General features: G+C 43.2%; 1 protein-coding gene across 8 annotated transcripts in view; it reads left to right on the top strand.

Annotated features, from left to right (window-relative positions):
* The window catches only part of ST3GAL3 (ST3 beta-galactoside alpha-2,3-sialyltransferase 3), a 178,899-nt gene extending 160,261 nt beyond the window's left edge, over nt 1-18,638 (top strand). For 6 of the 8 annotated variants that reach the window (XM_081916226.1, XM_081916227.1, XM_081916225.1 and 3 more), the window contains 2 exons: nt 322-468; nt 17,392-18,638. In XM_081916226.1, the coding sequence (XP_081772352.1) occupies nt 322-468; nt 17,392-17,481 (237 nt within the window). In that variant the 3' untranslated portion in view covers nt 17,482-18,638. Of the gene's footprint in view, nt 1-321; nt 469-12,728; nt 12,928-17,391 lie in introns of all 8 variants that reach the window. The other 2 variants (XR_014169556.1, XM_081916229.1) reach the window with 2 other exon arrangements.
* The last annotated feature ends 568 nt before the right edge of the window (nt 18,639-19,206 follow it).

The following is a 19,206-nucleotide window of genomic DNA, read 5'->3' on the forward strand; positions in this document are numbered from 1 at the left end:
TCCCTTTTTGTTTTTCCATAGCCATTCCAGTTGAAATCCTTTCTTCTCTCCTTCCCTCCTCGCCATCTGTGTTCTGCAAAGCTATTTTTCTCTTCTCAATTAACTCCCTTTTTCTTCTTGTCAATTGCCATGGATCCTTCTTTCCCATTTCCCATGTGCAACTTGCTCCCACATTCTGCTCCAATAGGGATTTGCACTAGTTACACACACACACACACACACACACACACACACTTGGGTGCCATTAAAATGCTATTGCTTAAGAAAATGAAAACTTAACTTAATAGCTTGCATTGTGCTTCCTTCCCCTTTCCTCCACAGAACATCCCTACTCTGGGAAGTGTAGCAATAACCATGGTGCTCCACAATTGTGATGAGGTAGCAGTGGCTGGATTTGGTTATGACATGAGCTCTCCAAATGCACCACTACATTACTATGAAAACATCAAGATGTCTGCCATCAAAGAGGTAAGGTACTCTATGTTCAGTAGGCAGTAGCCTTGATAGCTAAATCCATGTTCAGAAGCAGAATATCTCTGAATACCAGATGCAGGAAACAAACAATGGGGGAGGGCTGCTCTCTTCCTACACTTCTCATTGGTTTCCTGAAGGCATGTATTGGCCACTTTTAGAAACAAGATGGTAGACTTTGTGGACCCTTGAACTGAGCCAGCTATTTATGAAGCAAAATAGTTAACTAGTGGTTTTCCCTCCATGGAGGAAGCTAGGAAAGACAACAAAGCAAATCCAATATCACCTGGATATTGTGCTGCTAGGAACTCATACAAATAGTGGAAGCTCATATTTCATGGTACCGCTCAAAGGATTCATTTACAGCAGAATCCTTTTCTTTTTTTTCACTTCCCGACCAGCCATTATAAAGGAAAATGTACAGGAAAGTGTGATAGAGAACAGATAGTTTAGAAGAACAATGTGGGCCTTAGCAAGGCGTTGTTGGCCATTTTCCATTTATGTAACTTACAATTGCTACTTAAGCGACATCCAAGCTACAGACCCAAACTGGTTTTAAATAGTTTGTAACCATCATGGTTTTCCCAGAACAATGCTGAAAAACCATATAGTGTGAGGCTATGAATAAGTTTTTTTAATTGGAGATCCCTAAATGGAACTACATTTCTGTGAGTTCTGAGGGTGGGGGATTGTGACAGTTTTGTGACAGTTTGAATCACACAATATGTATTTATTTGATGTACACATATAAAGCTCTGGGAGTTGGTTTTGACTGTCCAAGGGAGAAAATGGTAGGGTTTGAACTCAAGTGGTGGGAATTTTCAAAGCCGAAACAATTAAGATCTATAATTATAATCAGGCAATATTTTAACCAAATATATTCTTGCTATGAGTACTCATTCCATAATTAATTTAGTAGTCTTTATGTTATTGTAGAACTTGTTTGGTTGTTGTTGTTTTTACTTCAGTGGAATACCATTTTGGAATAATTAGATATTCACCTCTTTGGAAACCAGACTATACTCCCCTGTGCATTACACATGTGGACCAGGGGTGGGGAACCACAGGACCAGGGGCCATATGCAGCTATTCAAGCCATTCTGTCTGGCTCTCAGGACTCTTCCCAGACTGTACCCTTCAATGGCCCCACTCTGCACTTTCTCAGGTGCCTTTGGAGTTATACTTGCTGCTCCACTCACTTTTGCCTCTGACCCTGCTCACCAGGTTGAAAAGGTTCCCCACCTCTGGTGTAGAAGACAGGACAGATTAACTTACCCTTCCTTACTCCTATTCAGCAGTGAAACAATTTGTCCCATATCTGAACTATTTTTGCTGCAAAAAGTTTTATGGAGATGAATATTTGCCTTATGTCTGCTACAGACTAAAGTAATCTGTGAGACACACTTGATTGTCAGTTAAAATGACAGGCAAATGCAGCTGTTATGGACAGACCAGTCTTCAGTAAAGGTAAAGGAACCCTGACAGTTAAGTCCAGTTGCGAACGACTCTGGGGATATGGCGCTCATCTCGCTTTACTGGCCGAGGGAGCCAGTGTTTGTCTGCAGACATTTTTTTTCCAGGTCATGTGGCCAGCATGACTAAGCCGCTTCTGGCGAAACCAGAGCAGTGCACGGAAACGCTGTTTACCTTCCTGCCGGAGTGGTACCTATTTATCTACTTGCACTTTGACGTGCTTTCTAACTGCTAGGTTGGCAGGAGCTGGGACAGAGCAATGGGAGTAAAGTAATCTGTGAGATGCACCTGATTGTCAGTAAAAATGACAGGCAAATGCAGCTGTTATGGACAGACCAGTCTTCAATAGAGTCCAACATTAAAGCATCCTCGACCTGCAAACCATACTAATGGAGGAGCTGCTCACTGATATATGAGGAGCTCTGTAGACAAAGGTACAGGAGGATGACCAGCCTTTATGAAGTATCTCTGCCTTCCCATAAGGATTCCAGGTTACATGCAGAACCATTAGAAAGAGGTATGAAGAATGAATTGCTTTCACGTCATCTCCCACGTAGATTGCCTTTTCTCATTATCTGGTCTGTAGGTACCAGGCTAATCCTCACCTCTCAAACCCAAGTTCTCTTAGGTTTCACTTCCCCTAATACAAGCAGAGCCATCTGTTCCCAAGTATCAATATTTAATTCTTCTCTAGCCTTCTCTTCTCCCCTCTGGACTAATTGTTTATAATATTATGGAATCTAACTACATGAGAGGGGATTGCATTTCTGCCTTGCCTCGACTTTTTAATATTAATGGCAGCTAGTAATTGTTAGCCACTTGGGAATTAAGATGAAAGGTAAAAGGGGCAGTGGCTTGGTTTGTCATCTTCTGCTTTTCCCAGGAGTGTAACAAGTGAGAGTTTGTAGTGCTGCAAGACTGGTGTTCCATGATCAGTAGACTATGCAAATGCCAAAAGGTGAGAAGAATGTTGTGCTATTAGTGATCCATGGTACATGTATTGTCTCTCATAACCAGTGCTCTGGAAAGAGCAGCTTTGTCCTTTTGATACTGGGTCAGCTGAGGTTGTATCCTTACTTACCTTTATGTAAGGTTCTATATGCTCCTTTTACGTTACAGGTGCTTGTTGGCAGGATATCCCACTGTATGCCATAAAGAGCCAGTTCTATCTATGAAACTTTGAAGCTTTTTGAACATCAGTGTTAGTGCCAAATAGGTACAAGGTTTATACGTGTTGTGAAAGAGAGGAGGAAATTAATCATCATAGCTCTTGGGACACAATTATCCATAACAATGGGAGGGAAGGGTAATGAGGGTGTGTTGAATATAATTTTCTTTCTTCTATTCTGTAGTAATATTTACATGTACAGTAAAGCCTTGAACAGTTTCATTTGAACTTAAAACCTATGCCTTTTAAAATGAGTCTTTGGGATTCATCCAGGAAGGTAGGCGTAACATTTTTGAGGCCTAAAACAACTATTGGATGAATGAATGACCTGAGTCTAAACTGTTTTGTCATAGGACAGGGGAGTAAAGTCCAGTGTACAACAAGCAAAAATGCATTTTCTGTAAATTTTCAGACAAATCAATCTACAGAAGACTGAGAGAACCTTGAAAATGATGGCCTGTGTGACTAAGCACAAAGTGTGTTTTGCTTCCAGTGTGGCATCATGTATAGCAGGAATGGAGAACCTTTCTGGCTCTGCAATACAGACCTTTTTTTAGGATTGGCTTTGCAGGCCAAATTTGACAGGTGGGTGAGGTTGCCCACCTGTCAATCACTTGACATCACAATGACATAAGAGCCAAAACCTGCTTTCTGGTGTGGTGAGGGCTCTACTTGCTCCAGGAGGGTTTCCATTGACAGTAGTTTCATTGAAACCACTTCCCACTCCTGGAAAAAGGCATGCCTCCACTCCCCGTCTGTTTATGCAGAGGGAGTTCAGTCGTGCTTTCTTCATGGATCAGCAGCCACATCTCCACCTGCCCCAGGGCAGCTGGGTGTGGCGTGGGGGAAACTGCCTTGCATGCCAAACAGGGAGAGCTAGTGGCTCAATTCATCCCACAGACCAGAGGTTCCCCACCATGATATTTTAGGAAATGAGAAGAAATTGCTTGTTGCGTTTCACTTGGTACTGCCCTGTGTACTGCCCTGTTAGAACTTCTGTTCTGATACAAAAGAGAAGGATGGAATAGTCTGATAAAAGAGGTCTGTGTGCTCTAAACAATATATATAGGTAAAGGTAAAGGGCCCCCTGACCATTGGGTCCAGTCATGACCAACTCTGGGGTTGCGGCGCTCATCTTCTTTATTGGCCGAGGGAGCTGGCGTACAGCTTCCAGGTCATGTGGCCAGCATGACTAAGCAGCTTCTGGTGAACCAGAGCAGCACACGGAAACGCCATTTACCTTCCCGCAGGAGCGGTACCTATTTATCTACTTGCACTTTGATGTGCTTTCAAACTGTTAGGTTGACAGGAGCAGGGACAGAGCAACGGGAGCTCACTCCGTCACGGGGATTCGAACCGCTGACCTTCTGATCGGCAAGTCCTAGGCTCTATGGTTTAACCCACAGCGCCACCCGTGTCCCTAAAAATAATATCTCTCTCTGCTAAACTCAGTTCAGGAAGGTAAAAGAACCCCAGCCCAAATCTCCATTGTTTTTACATAATAGGAATAAATTGAAAATTCTAGTCCCCAAAGTGTATATTTGCGTGCACGCGCATGTGCGCAGTCATTAATTGGAGCCTCTCTGGGAATGTCCATCAACCGGCAATTCTTTTGTGCTGTGTCTTAGAGGGAAGAGACCTGCAGGCTACGGTGTGTGTTCCCTAACTCAAGGTGTGTCATTGATTTACACGCAATGTCTGCTTGACATCTCCCTGGACACCATTTAAAAACCCAGTGACTCATCTCTAGGGAATTTCTTCTCAATACACACAAAGCCAATGAATTGCATTTGTTTGCAGCTGGGTGGAGATGGCCCCTCCTGTGCAAAGACATGAGCGATAAAACCTCAGGATAGAAACAAATGGCCTTTTTCTATTACCTGCTGCACTATGTAAGGCTGAAGGTTTTGCCAGATTTTTAAGGGCAAAAATGCTGAAAGCACAGTATGTTACTGTGAAATCATGCATTTACCAGCTACATATCTGTGGTGTAAATTATATGTATATGAAGGTATGCAATCATCCAGGAAGCATCCAGCCTAGATGGAGCAGGTAGGACTCACAGAACTCAGTGGGACAGCTCATGAGTAAATTTGCATAGTTGCATCCTTATGGTAATAGTTATCAAACATCTCCCAAAAAATCTAGACAGATATCCCTCATCAATAGCCTTATAGTCAACAGGCATTATTGGACACCCACTTCAAATGTAACAGCCTTGGTCCCCTGCTTACCATGAGGGTGACCCTGATCTTTAAAGGTAGCCAATCCAGCCCACTGCCAGAATTAGAAACACTGGGAGGTGGTTGGGAGGATTGCAGACAGGAAGCAAAACTAGTAAACACTGAGCACTGTTAATGCAAGATAAGAACACCTCTTCTCTGTAGATTCAGAGAAAGAGTCCAGCAGAGTGAATGACAGCTGCAAAACCTTATCCCTAAATATGGTCCTGGCAGACTAGTGGATCTCATTGGACAGAGGATATCTGAGAGCAATGAAGCCTCTCCTATCCTGCTCCAGATGCCTTTTCAAGTGGCTCCCTGTTGGAGCTTTCACACCAGGAACCACCTTTGCAGAAGGCCATATCATTATCTACCACAGCCCCATGGTATGATGCTAGGTGCACAGTGCTGCTCAAGCCCTGACTTTAAGGTAATTGCTGGCGCTTGCAAAATGCTGTGTACAGGGCTTTGCAGAACACAACAATTAACTGATTGGTGCTTGCGGAACACTATGCATAGGGCTTTCCAAGACTCAGTGATCAGCTCAGCTGGTCTTTACCTTTTCCACAGCTAATTCATATATAACTCCTAATACTGGAAAATCTAAAATGTGAGCAAGTGCTTGGTTTTGGTCCAAAAATATGAACATTCAAGTTTTCATCTTAGGTCCTCATGAGCATAAAGTTGGCTGAGAGATTGTGCTTACATTGAAGGTGATGTGCACAATGCCTACGCAAATAAAGCTGTTGATGAAAGACACTGTCTACTTTGTTTAACCAAAGGGTTGAGGTGTGTGGTGTTTTTTTTAAACAGGTGTTTATCTAATATTCAGGGTCACTGAGAGGGAGTACAGGGGGTACTGCGCTGTTGGGCAGGGAGCCCAATCCTTAACGCTTGTATACCAAATCTTATGAAACAAAATTTCAGGTGCCATTTGACATAGTTGTTTTGTGAGATATGAGCTTGATCCCGCCTTTCAGTGCTTTTAGTCAATAAGTGAAGGCATAACTGATTGATGAGGCCTTTAGCAAAATTTTGTTAAACAAGCACCTTGTAAGGCTCAAAATCAAAATGACCTTCACCAACATAGTAGAAGGGTCTTCCTTAGTCATTTTGAAACTGTTTAGAGTCTTCCATGTATGACTCTTAATTTTCCTCTAGATTCAGACAAGAAGGAAAGCATTCCTGAGTTCCTTTTGAGTCCTCCTTCCTCTAGAAATGATATTTGTCAAGATAATATACTTGAGGAATCCATAATTTTAGTATAGCAAAAATGACTATGACTAGGCAAAAGCATCTCCACCCAAAAGCAAACACTACACAGACAGGACTTTAGGGTTATTTTTTCTGAGTAGAAAAAAATAACACTAAAAGATTACATTGCTAATGCGAATGCATATACCAGTTGCTCCAGGGTGGCAAAGCTGGCATTGTTTACAATGCTGCTGGAGGAAATAGAGAAATATATTGCTTCTTGAAAAAAAGGAGAAAATCAAAGCGACACTGGAAGTATGTTGTCTTATCAGTATGGCCACTATATAGAACATACTGTAGAAGTCTGTTTGATCCACAGTTGTATAGGCTGTATGTACAACACTGGTCCCAAACGTATTCCATACACAATCTAACTGAAAAAGAGAGAAATACTTCGTTATGAGAATTGTTTGTTATTTTACTTGTAAAACTGTTCTCTTTATGAAGGTGAGGCAGTTCTTCTGCTGAACCCTGTTGATTGGCTGAGGAGGGGGGTTATTTCCCCATTTCTGCTCATCAGATGATCAGTCTGATGACTAGGGAGAAGGCAATTTGCAATTCAAACAGGGTGCTAAGCTCCACCCACTCCGGCGCTTTGTCTACATTTATATATTTTCTTCCACTGCCAAGATCAGTGGGGACTAGGTGTGGCAGGAAAATTTGCTTGTGGTACTGGATCAGGCCTATGAGCTAGGTTACTCAGTCCTGTTTTACAACAAATGTCCACATAATTTACAAAGAACAACCTGGAAACAAGTTTGCTATTTTTTATTTGCCCCAGAACACTCCTCTGCAGTGATCCCCCCCCCCCCCCAGTTTCTATAATCTAGGTCAACCTTTTTTTTCTATAGTCACATTCAGGCAGTGGGTGAATCCAGAAAGTATAATGGGCAGAACCAGAAACAAAAGTGTCCTGGATTAACTTATCCAAAATAAAGGTGACCTTGCTTCAGTTTTCACCATGCATAGAATTCCCAGTCCTATGCAGTGAACCTGACTTGGCTTGATTTTTATTTATAAGAATATTTCCGAACTGCCAGCTCTTAAAAAATACCATGGTGGTATAGAAAAATGCATTTAAACATCATAAAATTATAATATAATGGGGTTATTTTCAAATAAATATTCAAAGATTTTGTTTTAGTTGGATGGCATTCGACTACCATTTTACTCAGAGTAGACATAATGAAAGCCATAGACCTAATTTAGGTATATTCATAATTTCAATGGGTCTACTCCAGATAAAGCCTAGTTGAATACCACCCTCTGACTTTAGTGTGACTGTAACATATACATATGGCAGAAACCTGCCAGTTTGTTCTGAGACAGCTGAAAAAGAAAGTATTTTTCCCAAGCTATCCAGACAGGAAAAGGATCTTTTAAAATCTGTTGTTTTTTATCAAGTAAAATACGTTACTACTTCTTCCATTTGTTAAAAGTAAGGAGTCAGACACTCTTAAGAACCTAGGAAAAGATAGGGAGAAAGAACAGGAAGGAAGGAATTCTGATAGGATGGAAAAACAGGGCAACTTGGAAAGGTGTCAGGGGCTTTGTAAAATTAGGTTGGCCTCTATGCCGCAGCTTGTCTCCTGTAATTTCGATAGTGGGGCTTTAATCACACACCCATGCACCCCACCTATCCCAGGGGGTGTTTATTTGCCAACCCTAGTAATGTAGAAAGATAGATGTGGGTATCTGATTTCCAAAGAAAAGGGCTGGGTGTAGCTCAGGAGTACAGAACTTGCCTCCTGATCAGCTGCTCTCTGCAAACACATTTCTCCCAGCCTGAGCTCTAACACCAGATGTGACAGTAGATACGAGAAAATGTTCCTAGGGAAGGGGGCTGAAAGGAGGTAAACCATGGGGGAAGTTTTATTTTAAAAAAAGTATTATATTAATTTTATTTTAAAAAACAAATATGCAGCTCTTCCATTGCTCAAAATAGTTTCCAAATCGGTAATAAAAGATACAGGGTTGACTAATTTGTTGCTTGATTTCAGTGGGTGTGCTCTGTGACGTAGTATCCAACTATCAACAAAAACAGATTCTCTCATCCATCAGCCTCTTCTGTTTTTTTAAAAAAATATGATCTCTTTTTCATTACTGGGATAGTTCCGTGCTTAACCGTTTGGAACTGCTGTCATTACATTTAGGTTGACCCTTACATTTTAGCTTTAGATCAGGGGTCAGCAAACTTTTTCAGCAGGGGGCCGGTCCACTGTCCTCAGCCCTTGTGGGGGACCGGACTATATTTTTTGGGGGAAATGAATGAATTCCTATGCCCCACAAATAACCCAAAGATACATTTTAAATAAAAGGACACATTCTACTCATGGGAAAACACGCTGATTCCCGGACTGTCCGTGGGCTGAATTTAGAAGGTGATTGGGCTGGATCTGGCCCCCGGGCCTTAGTTTGTCTACACATCATCAAAACTAAACATATAACTCTTAGTTTCTGAAAGGGAGGCAAATCACAGGAAACATACAAAGGTATGCAAATACATTTACTGGAAAAACTGGGAGGGACGGAGCTAGTGTTGAGTCTGTGCCATAATGTTCAAATGTTAGTGTGATGAGAAGCAGACCAACAATACTGGGGTTGGGTTTTTTCTTGTGTCACTATTAGTTAAAGAAGTATGAGAAAATATGTGCCACATTGTTATCCATAGTGAATCCCAGTAATTGCTGGTAAGTATGAAGAGCGAAACTCCTTTCAAAACATTATATAAACCTGGCCTAATGACTTATGGTCTGGCAGCATAGCTGCTCTTCAAGCCTTCCTGGTGAATAGCTCTGGAAATGCAAGAAACATCACTGGCTGAAAGAACGGTCACTTTTGGGAGGCAAGGGGTTGAGGCATTGTGATCTGCAAAAGGATAGTACATTTTTAGGCACCTGCAGTGATGACTGATGTGGTTCATTCTCTTCCCCCCACCCCACCCACTCACCCCACCTTTTATCTATCTGTCTGTTCAGTTACAAACACACACACACACACTTTCTGCTTTTGGGCTTTTTTTCTGCTCCTTGGTAAAAAAACAGACTAGCATAAATGATCCTTTATTGCAGGTGTGTGGAACCTCTGACCCTCCAGATGTTACTGAACTTCAACTCTCATCATCATTGGCCATTAACCATGCTTGTTGATAACATTCTTGAAAGCCAGAAAGGGCCTGAGTAGTGTTTCTAATAATCAGGGTGAAGCAATAGCTTCCCTACAGATTCTAGTAGTGTCATCATCCCTCATCTTCTCCCCAGTTTGTCCTTCTGCGTACATAACCTGTTGCTTCTCTGATTTTGATAATTCCCTGGGGAATTCTCTGGGTGGAAATGAATAATTCAGAATTTTAAATACTTCTACCACATTAATAGAGCAGTCAAATTAGAAAAATATAGAAATATGCCACATTTTCCTAATGCAATTGCAATTTTGGGGGATTGCAGACTTTTGGCATAACTTGAATGTAGAATTTGCATTTTTAAACACTCTTGCACTTGTAATTTATATAGCTAAAAGTGTCCTTTTGAATGCATTCCCCACTATAGAAAGTGGTTTTTAAAAAGCAGTACAGTACCATGGTTCCCAATCAATAGTAGTATTTCTTGTTCCTAAGGCACATCCTTTGCCAGCCACATGGGGGCAGAATCAAGCTGAATCTCAAGAGCTCTCAATAGGAGAATTGGTTCCTCCTACCCAGATCTAGTTTAATCTTGGTGTAAAGTTACTTGCTCACATCTAACTAACATCATTTGAGCAGTCAAGTGTCAGCTCCTCACTGCATTAAAACTGTAGTCCAAGGGGTGGGAAATGTTTTTTCAACCCAAAGGCCACATTACCTCATGGACAACCTTCCAGAGTGTGCATGTCAGTGGTGAGCATTGCTAGAGGCAAAAAATGGGTGTAGCAACAGTTGTGACTCTTGCCCTTGTACAGTAGACCAGTGTGCCTTGAATGATGGTCGGGGTACCGCAGACAATACTGGCCTCTGTCCCTCTTTCCTTCCCTCCCTCCTCTGATGCCCTCTTACGTCTCTGCCTCCCAAAGGCTTGTGCGGCTGTTCGTTGTAGCAGCCCTGGCTCCAAGCTCCACAGGCTGGTGAGGGGTGCTGGTTGCCAGGAGCAGAGGCAGCCTCAGATAAGCAAGCAAGTGGATGAGGGAGCCCAGCCAGCGAGTCTATCAGCCCTTGCTGTTGGGAATGGACAGACAAGTGAGAGGCCAGGCGGGCGGGCAGGCAGGCAGGTGCCATGTTGGCCTTTCTTGTGCTTGCTGTGTGCCTGGGAGCTTAATGCTCGGTGCTGAAGGGGCACTTTCTGCCTTTCCGCCATGCATGCCCAGCAGCTCCTGCTGCCACCACTGCTACCTCCCAAGGTGAGTAAATTGGTGGCCTCACATTCACCTTCTGCCAGTCTCCATCGGGCTGCTAAGACTGGAGGCATCCTCTTCCCAGGCTCCTGTGGGGTGATGTGAGGAGTCACCTCTCTTTGGGGTGTGTGGGGGGTAGCTCAGAGGCCAGAGCGGCCATGGTGGCTGCCCGCAGGACTCCCAAGGAGAGGGGAGAGGAGAGGAAAGGATGCTGAGGGAACACTCCACAACAGAGGGTGTTCAAAAAGGGGCGATGGGCTGCTGGATCTGCAGGCAAGGGTTGAAATAACTGGATTTCTGAGGTGTGAAGTGTGTTTCCCCATAGGGGAGCCACAGAAAGAATGTAGCTGATCAAGGGAGCCGTGGACTCAAAAAGGTTGAAAACCTCTGGGCTAGACTGAGGCCATTCCCTAGGCATTTCTGCACGTGCAGTTTTCCATCCAGGCAAGTTAGAGGCATTATCACTCTTCAAGGGCACATTCCAGCCAGGCAAAAGGAGGGGTGGAGCAGGGCCAATGAAGGACAGGGCATGGGGAGAGGCCCAAGGGCGATATAGAGGGGCCTAGAGTGCCCTAGTTTAACCCTACAGCCATTTTGACAAGACGTAAGTCCCATTTTGCTCATTTGGGTTTACTTTTTAGTAAATGTACTAAATATTGAGCTATAAAAGACAAGAAGAACCAAAGAGTAGGTATGCTGAGTAATGCCCATCAATGTCTTCAAATAAATTATCCAAGTGAACCCCCAGGTTTTTAATTCAAGAATATGACTTGATTAAGAGTGTCATTTCTGTTTCCCTTCCTCAGCTGTAGAGCTGAGGGTAAACACATACAGAACTTGTAAATGTTTGTGTGGAAGAAGGCATTTCAGCAGATTCAGCATTTCACACCTCTGCCAAAATTCACTCTTTCCTCAGTATTAGATGTCCAGAGACCCTAAGATCCCTTGCCTCTGGCCACTCTCCACCCCCTCCCTCCCATAGCTTCAGATTATGCTTCCCTATGTGTACTTGAAAAATGTCCCTGTTTGAAACTTCCATACAAGAGGCATGCAGGAAAAGAAAGTGGAGATTAAATACTAAGTTCAGCACAAAATAACTTGACAGGTATGATCCTGCGTGTGGCTCATTAGCCAGAAAAGAGCTACTTAACCTCAGGGGAGGGGAAGGTAGAGTTGGGTGTCCACAGATGGTCAATAGGGAGCTTTTCCTGCTACAAGGCAGCAGCACAGTTTCCTGGACATATGGCTGGCTTTCTGTCAGGTGGCAAATGCATTAGTATCAGGGCATTTCAGGAAACGACCCTCCCAGCCTGCCATTCTTAAGCAACAGGGCTGTCTTCTTATAGGTTTTCCTCCTGCGATTTAATCTTTATGGGATTTTGGTGTGCTGGTCATCAAGATAAGTATGTCTGATAACAGGGGTCCAGCAACTGCAGTGAGGCTAATTGGCTGTAGCTGGGCAGCTTTTCCTCCTGTTGAGTTGGTTTATCACACATCATTATCAAACCTGGCACAGTTCTCCATTTGCTATTTGTACATGGAAGCAGTACCTTATATAAAAGAGGAAGTGGATGTTATTCATTTGCACGTATTTAAGACATTCTAAAGGCTACATAGATAATTAAATAAAAATGCAAATGAAGGGACAGTTACTGAGTTCATGTTACGTTGGCCCCTCCTATTGTTCCCCTTGCCCCAGCCCACACTCTTTCACGCTTGCTTACAGTGAATGCACCCAGAATTCCAAGGAATGCATTTCACCTTTTGTTTTGCAGAGCAGATTTCTATCATCTCCTATTGCTCCTGTTACCACTGACAGAGCACAATATCAGACAGTCCAATCAAGACTGTAAACAGAGGAAATCCTATCTTGATCCCCAGAGAGCAGGAAGAGATTTTTTACACCACATGGAGCATTCTGGCTGGAAAACACAGAAATCTGTAATTTCTGCCATCCCCTCAGACCTTCAGCAGGTTTGTTTGCACAACTGAGAACAGTTCAGAGTCCTCATTGGAAATGGGAGACTGGGAAAGGGGGAGCATGAAAGGAGTGGGCTGAGAAGTTTGTCTAGCAGGCTACAAGCATGTTTCTCCAGGGCTCAGTTCCAATAATAATAATCATGGGTTGCCTGAGGCTAATATTGTTCTGACAGCATGGCTCTTCTGTAGAAGCCCTGGGTTTATGCTCCTTATACTGACAAAAGAGAGTTTGGGGTATGTTACCATCACGTGGCTAAATCCTTCTAATCAGTTCAAGTCATCTGCCATAACTGGAGTCAGTTCACTGCAGCAAGAGCCTAGCGAACAGGACCAATGAGGTACAGAACATGAAACCAGGGAGCTAAATCAATTTTGTGTTCCACTGAACCACACATTCTCCTGACACCCCTGCTGTTGTTGGCACATGCATTTGATTGCAGATAGCTCTGCCTCACTGCAAAGAGTAACAGGAAACCCCACCATTAGCAGGAAATCAGGCTGGAAATGACCCACCTGTGGTAGTAGGACAGATGGGAAAGCTGAAGTAGACAATGCACTCTTTCTAAGCCACCTGAACATAATTTGTGACTAGTGTAACTCATCCCAAGTCATAACTAGCAGTAAGAGGGAAATGGTTCATACTACCATGTTGTCTGAGGCATCCCAAGTAGGGTTAATTACTTTTTTGGAATGGCTTCCCATTCATTACATGCTCCAAGTAATGGACAGCCCTGTGATGGAGTTCCCTCTGTAGTATATATGTTCTCATGGGAGGCTCAGTTCCACCAGTGACATCAGTAGCCAATGTGTTTCAAATGCCTCTGCCTACTTGGTCATCTTTCTTTCTCAGAAAGGACAGCATGGGTTTCAGTTCATCACTCCCACCTTATCCTCACTCTTCTAATCTTAGCTAAATGCAGGAATGCAGTTTTATTTGCCTGATTAGCCATTTGCAGTAAGAAGATTTTCTTCTATAATTGGTAACCATAGATGGAGCGGGGATGAGCCTCTTCTTTTCCCCTCAGATTGGTATGTCCCATCACTTAGCTAAAATTATTTATGTGGACCATGGCACCTTGCTGTGTTTCTTGATGCAGGTGAGGGGCTCACTTGTGGCAAATAGTGTCACCAAGATCAACAACTGCAACTTTGTTCCCAGATCCCTGGAAAAGCTTTTAGCTAGGGAAGCAACTGTTATGGCAAATGACAGACATAGCTAATGCAGCCTTTTCAGTGGTACCACAAGTAGATGCTCAACATGGCAGCCTTAATATTAAAACAACAGATGCTTGTTGCAATGATATGCAGTATCAGTAATATTCAGTCCAGGTATCAGTTTACATAGCTCTCTTGGCATGGTGGAATGTTCACCAGGGTGAAATAGATCCTGGGGATTTGTGTTTTATTTGCATATGATATCCCAGAATCCCACATGTTAAATGCAAAGATCCAACACTACCCCTAAGGCAGGTTTGGTGTGACTTATCAGTCTTCATCATGTGCCAAAAGGCTGGGTCAGGCAGTGTGAGGCCATGACACATGATGCAGAGATGAGAAGGCTACTTTGTGTTCTGCCATTACAATAAAGAGAAGTTTCATAATTAGAGGCAGCTGTCAATGAATGACACTGGGGCTGTGGATATGATGAGAAAGATCAGAGACCCATGGATAAAGATTTCTGTAATATGCATTTTTTCTAAACTTGGTCCCTATGTCTGTTTGAGACTGTTTGACATTCACTTTCCAGCTTTCTGTTTCTGTCAGCTGGGCAAGATGCCTATCTGCCCAGGTCCCTCTTTGGGAATTTCTGTACTCCTTCCAACAGTGCATCCTAATTTCCTTTGTAAAACAAGGGGCATTGGGTATTAACATCAGAGGTTTTACTGCAATTATCCTAGTTGATGATGTGCTTATTTTGCCTATTTGTTAGAAGACTAATAATGTTTGAATAGTGACAGTGCATTCATGTATACAGTGGTACCTCAGGTTAAGTACTTAATTCGTTCCAGAGGTCCGTACTTAACCTGAAACTGTTCTTAACCTGAAGCACCACTTTAGCTAATGGGGCCTCCTGCTGCCGCCGTGCCGCCGGAGCACAATTTCTGTTCTCATCCTGAAGCAAAGTTCTTAACCTGAAGCACTATTCCTGGGCTAGCAGAGTACCTGAAGCATATGTAACCTGAGGTACCTCTGTATATGACTCAGTTTATGCTGGGGAGCATAAGTAAAGGAAAGAACCCCTGGATGGTTAAGTCCAGTCAAACTTGACTATGGGGTGCGGTGCTCATCTCACTTCAGGTCGAGGGAGCCGGTGTTTGTCCACAGACAGCTTTCCGGGTCATGTGGCCAGCATGACTAAACCACATCACATATATATAGAGAGAGGCTTGTATCTCTCTGAGGCAAAGGATTTGTCACTGTGGTATTGGCTGAAGATACTGAGTAACTCAGACAAGCAGCTTCTGGGATTTGTTACTCAAACTTTACCACTTTGCAACAAGCTGTAGTTAGTGCATGCCTGCTTGGCAAGTGTAACTCTGATTCAGAGAAGACTGAGATTTTAGGCAGATTCTCCTTAGCCTTATGGAGAACAGAGGCTACATACCAATGACCTCAGCTCTGCCTCTGTTGCTCACTCTCTGCCAGCCACGGCACGAGATAGTGATTAGCTGTCTTCATGGCCCAGTAATAACCATCTCTGAAATGTTCTGCATGATTAACCTATTAGATACAGTACAGCTCCCAGTATTCTCAAGCTCAGCTTCTGTTTGCTTTCTAGCATCCATAAAGAAGTAGATGAAAGGAAAGAAGTCTTGGTAATGCACTATTTGGGGGTGCTAGAACAGGAGAGGAATGTCTTTTCTTGGTCGAGGGAAAGGCATTTGCATTCATTGTTTTCAGGCAATGTTAATAGAATATATGTCAATTGTTTCTGCAGCTGAAGCTATAGTTGAAGATGCATCTGAATGATTGGTTAGGGCATAATCAAGAAGAGCTGGAAGTGAGAGGCTGTAAGAATATAGTCTGGCTGCAGTTTTATGCGCTGCATGAAGCTCTCTATTTTATTTATTTAGCTGCATTCATCATAGGGGCTGATCCAGAAAATAACAGCTCCTGGAGAACTACAAACCACTGCATTGCTCTGTATCATCACATTACTTCCATAGAAAAGGACATTATGCTGCTTTCAGCAGGTGCCTCCAGAAACTGTTGGAATGCAATGCAATTTAATCCCAAATTTGTAATTCTGGCTTTTATATATTTTCACCTTTAGATTTAAATGTGGTGTTCAAAGAATAGAAACACCAAGAAAATGTTTTAACAAACATTATAAGAAACTTTGTGAGGAGGTTAGATGATGTTGCATTGAAGCAAATGTTCTCCCACATTTTGCCAGCACATTTTCCGATCATTTATTGCAAAACATGTTATGTTTTTGGAAATAATATTTTGGGAATAATATTAAATAATATTTTGTTGGGAGGCTTCCAACAAAATATTAAAATACAGTAATCCATCAAACATTAAAAGCTTCCCTAAACAGGGCTGCCTTCAGATGTCTTCTAAAAGTCTGGTAGTTGTTGTTCTCTTTGACATCTGATGGGAGGGTGTTCCACCGGGCGTGTGGCACTACTGAGAAGGCCCTCTGCCTGGTTCCCTGTAACTTGGCTTCTCGCAGTGAGGGAACTGCCAGAAGGCCCTCAGTGCTGGACCTCAGTGTCTGGGTATAATGATGGGGGTGGAGACACTCCTTCAAGTATGCTTGACCGAGGACCTTTAGGGTTTTAAAGGTCAGCACCAACTCTTGTGCTCAGAAACATACTGGGAGCCAATGTAGGTCTTTCAAGACCCATGTTATGTGGTCTTGGCAGCCGCTCCCAGTCACCCGTCTAGCTGCTGCATTCTGGGTTAATTGTAGTTTCCAGGTCACCTTCAAAGGTAGCCCCACGTAGAGTGCATTGCAGTAGTCCAAGCGAGAGATAACCAGAGCATGCACCACTCTGGCGAGACAGTCTGCAGGCAGGTAGGGTCTCAGCCTGCTTACCAGATGGAGCTGATAAACAGCTGCCCAGGACACAGAATTGACCTGCGCCTCCATGGACAGCTGCGAGTCCAAAATGACTCCCAGGCTGCACACCTGGTCCTTCAGGGGTAATAAATAATAACAATAATATGGCAAAGGATTTTGGATTAATTTAAGAGAAAGCATGCTGCACCATGACATGTGGCTGCTGAGCAGCTATTCCTTTTTTTTTTTTTTTTTAAGTGTCACAATGATGCCTCAAGAGCAAAAAGCCTTTGAATGCACCTGTATAGGGCAAAGTCTTGATCGGGCCTCTGTGATCGGAGCTCTGAGACTAACAATAGTGCTTTACAAACCTGAAATGGGGCAGTGATTGACTTTTTCTTCACTTCTTCTTTTTTTCTCTTTCCTTTTCCACTCCCCACCCCCTGCAGTCCTGGACGCACAATATACAGCGGGAGAAGGAGTTTCTACGAAAGCTGGTGAAAGCTCGAGTAATCACAGACCTCACCAGTGGAATATGAGGAGGCGCAGCCAGTGTGCGGAATTGCACAGCTACATGCATACAGCTGAGGACAAGGGCAGCAAGAGGTCCTTGGCAAGAATCCCGGCTTTTTAGAGACACACGGTGCCCTTGAAAAGTCTCCCTGGCCTGCTCTGCCTGCCTGCACCAGGGCTCACAGGGGAGCAGCGGCTATTGGCCTGAGGGGGCAGGTCGCACACTCGGAACTGCAAGAGGATCTTGTGCTTGAGATGGAATATCATTGGAGAGAACAAACAGAGTGGTAAAACAAAACAAAATTGTGCCAAATGGGAACAGGAGCCAGGCCAGAGGCAGCGGTGTTTGAATGTCCAATGCATTATTTTATATGTATACATACATATATATATATAAAGAAACTCTTGAGAATCACACTAAATATATCAAGTGGAGCCTGGCCTGTGCACCAGCCCCATGGGACACCTGACCTGGTGTTGCACTTAGCCTGCCTCTGTGCCAGCCACAGCCCCTTTGCAGGGCTTGAATCCGTCCAAGAATTGTCTGTTGTTGGTGCTGCTATAATTTAAAAGTATTGTGGCCTCACTTTACCCTAGATGGAGCAATTGAGAGGTCTATTGGATCTTCAGACTCCCTGCTTCTCATGCAGCAGCCACTGCTGCCAACATTCACCAGGCTGCATTTTTAGCCATTGTTCACAGAACTCACTTCAATGTGCTGAGGGATTTCTACTGTTTGGTAGGATAGCCACAGGCCCTACTGGAAGAAACCCCAAAATATTTGTTTTCTGTGGCATCTGCATCATGGTTCTGAAGTGTTCTGTACTTTTTTGTTTTTGTTTTTTTGCTTGGGGAGGGAATAATTTATTTTTGGATCAGGTCAGAAATTGTCCTAAAATATGAAGTTTCACCAGTGTTCAGCAACTAATGGTGCCAGAAATTTTACACTCATTCGGTTGTATTCTATTTTAAGTGGTTACTACCTTGATAGTGTTTAAGCTCCTCTGGAGATACTGATAGAAATTGCCTGGCCTGCAATTACCCCATTTTTAGCTTCCATGTGTCAGGTGTTTAACTCAGTCTGTTACCAAATCCTTCTGCATCCTTTTAAAGAGGACAGAGAGGTGTATTTGTATTCCTGTGCGCTAAGTGTCAGATGCACTATTTGCACAAGTGTATTCCATTTGTTTTGGAAAGGTTAGAAATATATTGTGCAAAGTGACCAAACAGTGGGAAGGGTCAAATGGCATAATTTGTCTGGGCATCTGTGCACCCAAGAAGCTTTCTCAGGGGCTCTTACGCCTCCTCTTCTAAAATACGAATATATTTTGCATTGACGTGAGGTTCAACAGTGCATTAAAATCATTGGCTTGCCTTTCCCTTGTACAGAGAGGATATGAGAATCTGAACAACTCTTGTTATGCAGATAGACATGAAGAATGTTTATTCTGTGTATGCCAGTGGTGTTACCCTGTATTCTGCAATGTGAGTGTGCATTTCCATAATTGTTTTTCAGGGTCATTTGGAAAGGTAAGAGCATAGTTACGGAATTAGTTAATGATACAAGAGCTAACTTAAGTCCCCAGGCTAGTTAACCTCTGCCTCCACTGACCCTGTACCTGTGTAGGACTACTTAAGGTAAAAGCATTTCCTGAATGTTGGCATTTTTAACTTTTACTGACCCAAAACGCACAAGCTGACATACTCTGGGCAGGAGTTGAGTTGAGCCTGGCAGAGCTTCCCAAGTGTGC

Source organism: Podarcis melisellensis, assembly GCF_964234715.1.
Source record: "Podarcis melisellensis genome assembly, chromosome: 6".
Taxonomy (NCBI): domain Eukaryota; kingdom Metazoa; phylum Chordata; class Lepidosauria; order Squamata; family Lacertidae; genus Podarcis; species Podarcis melisellensis.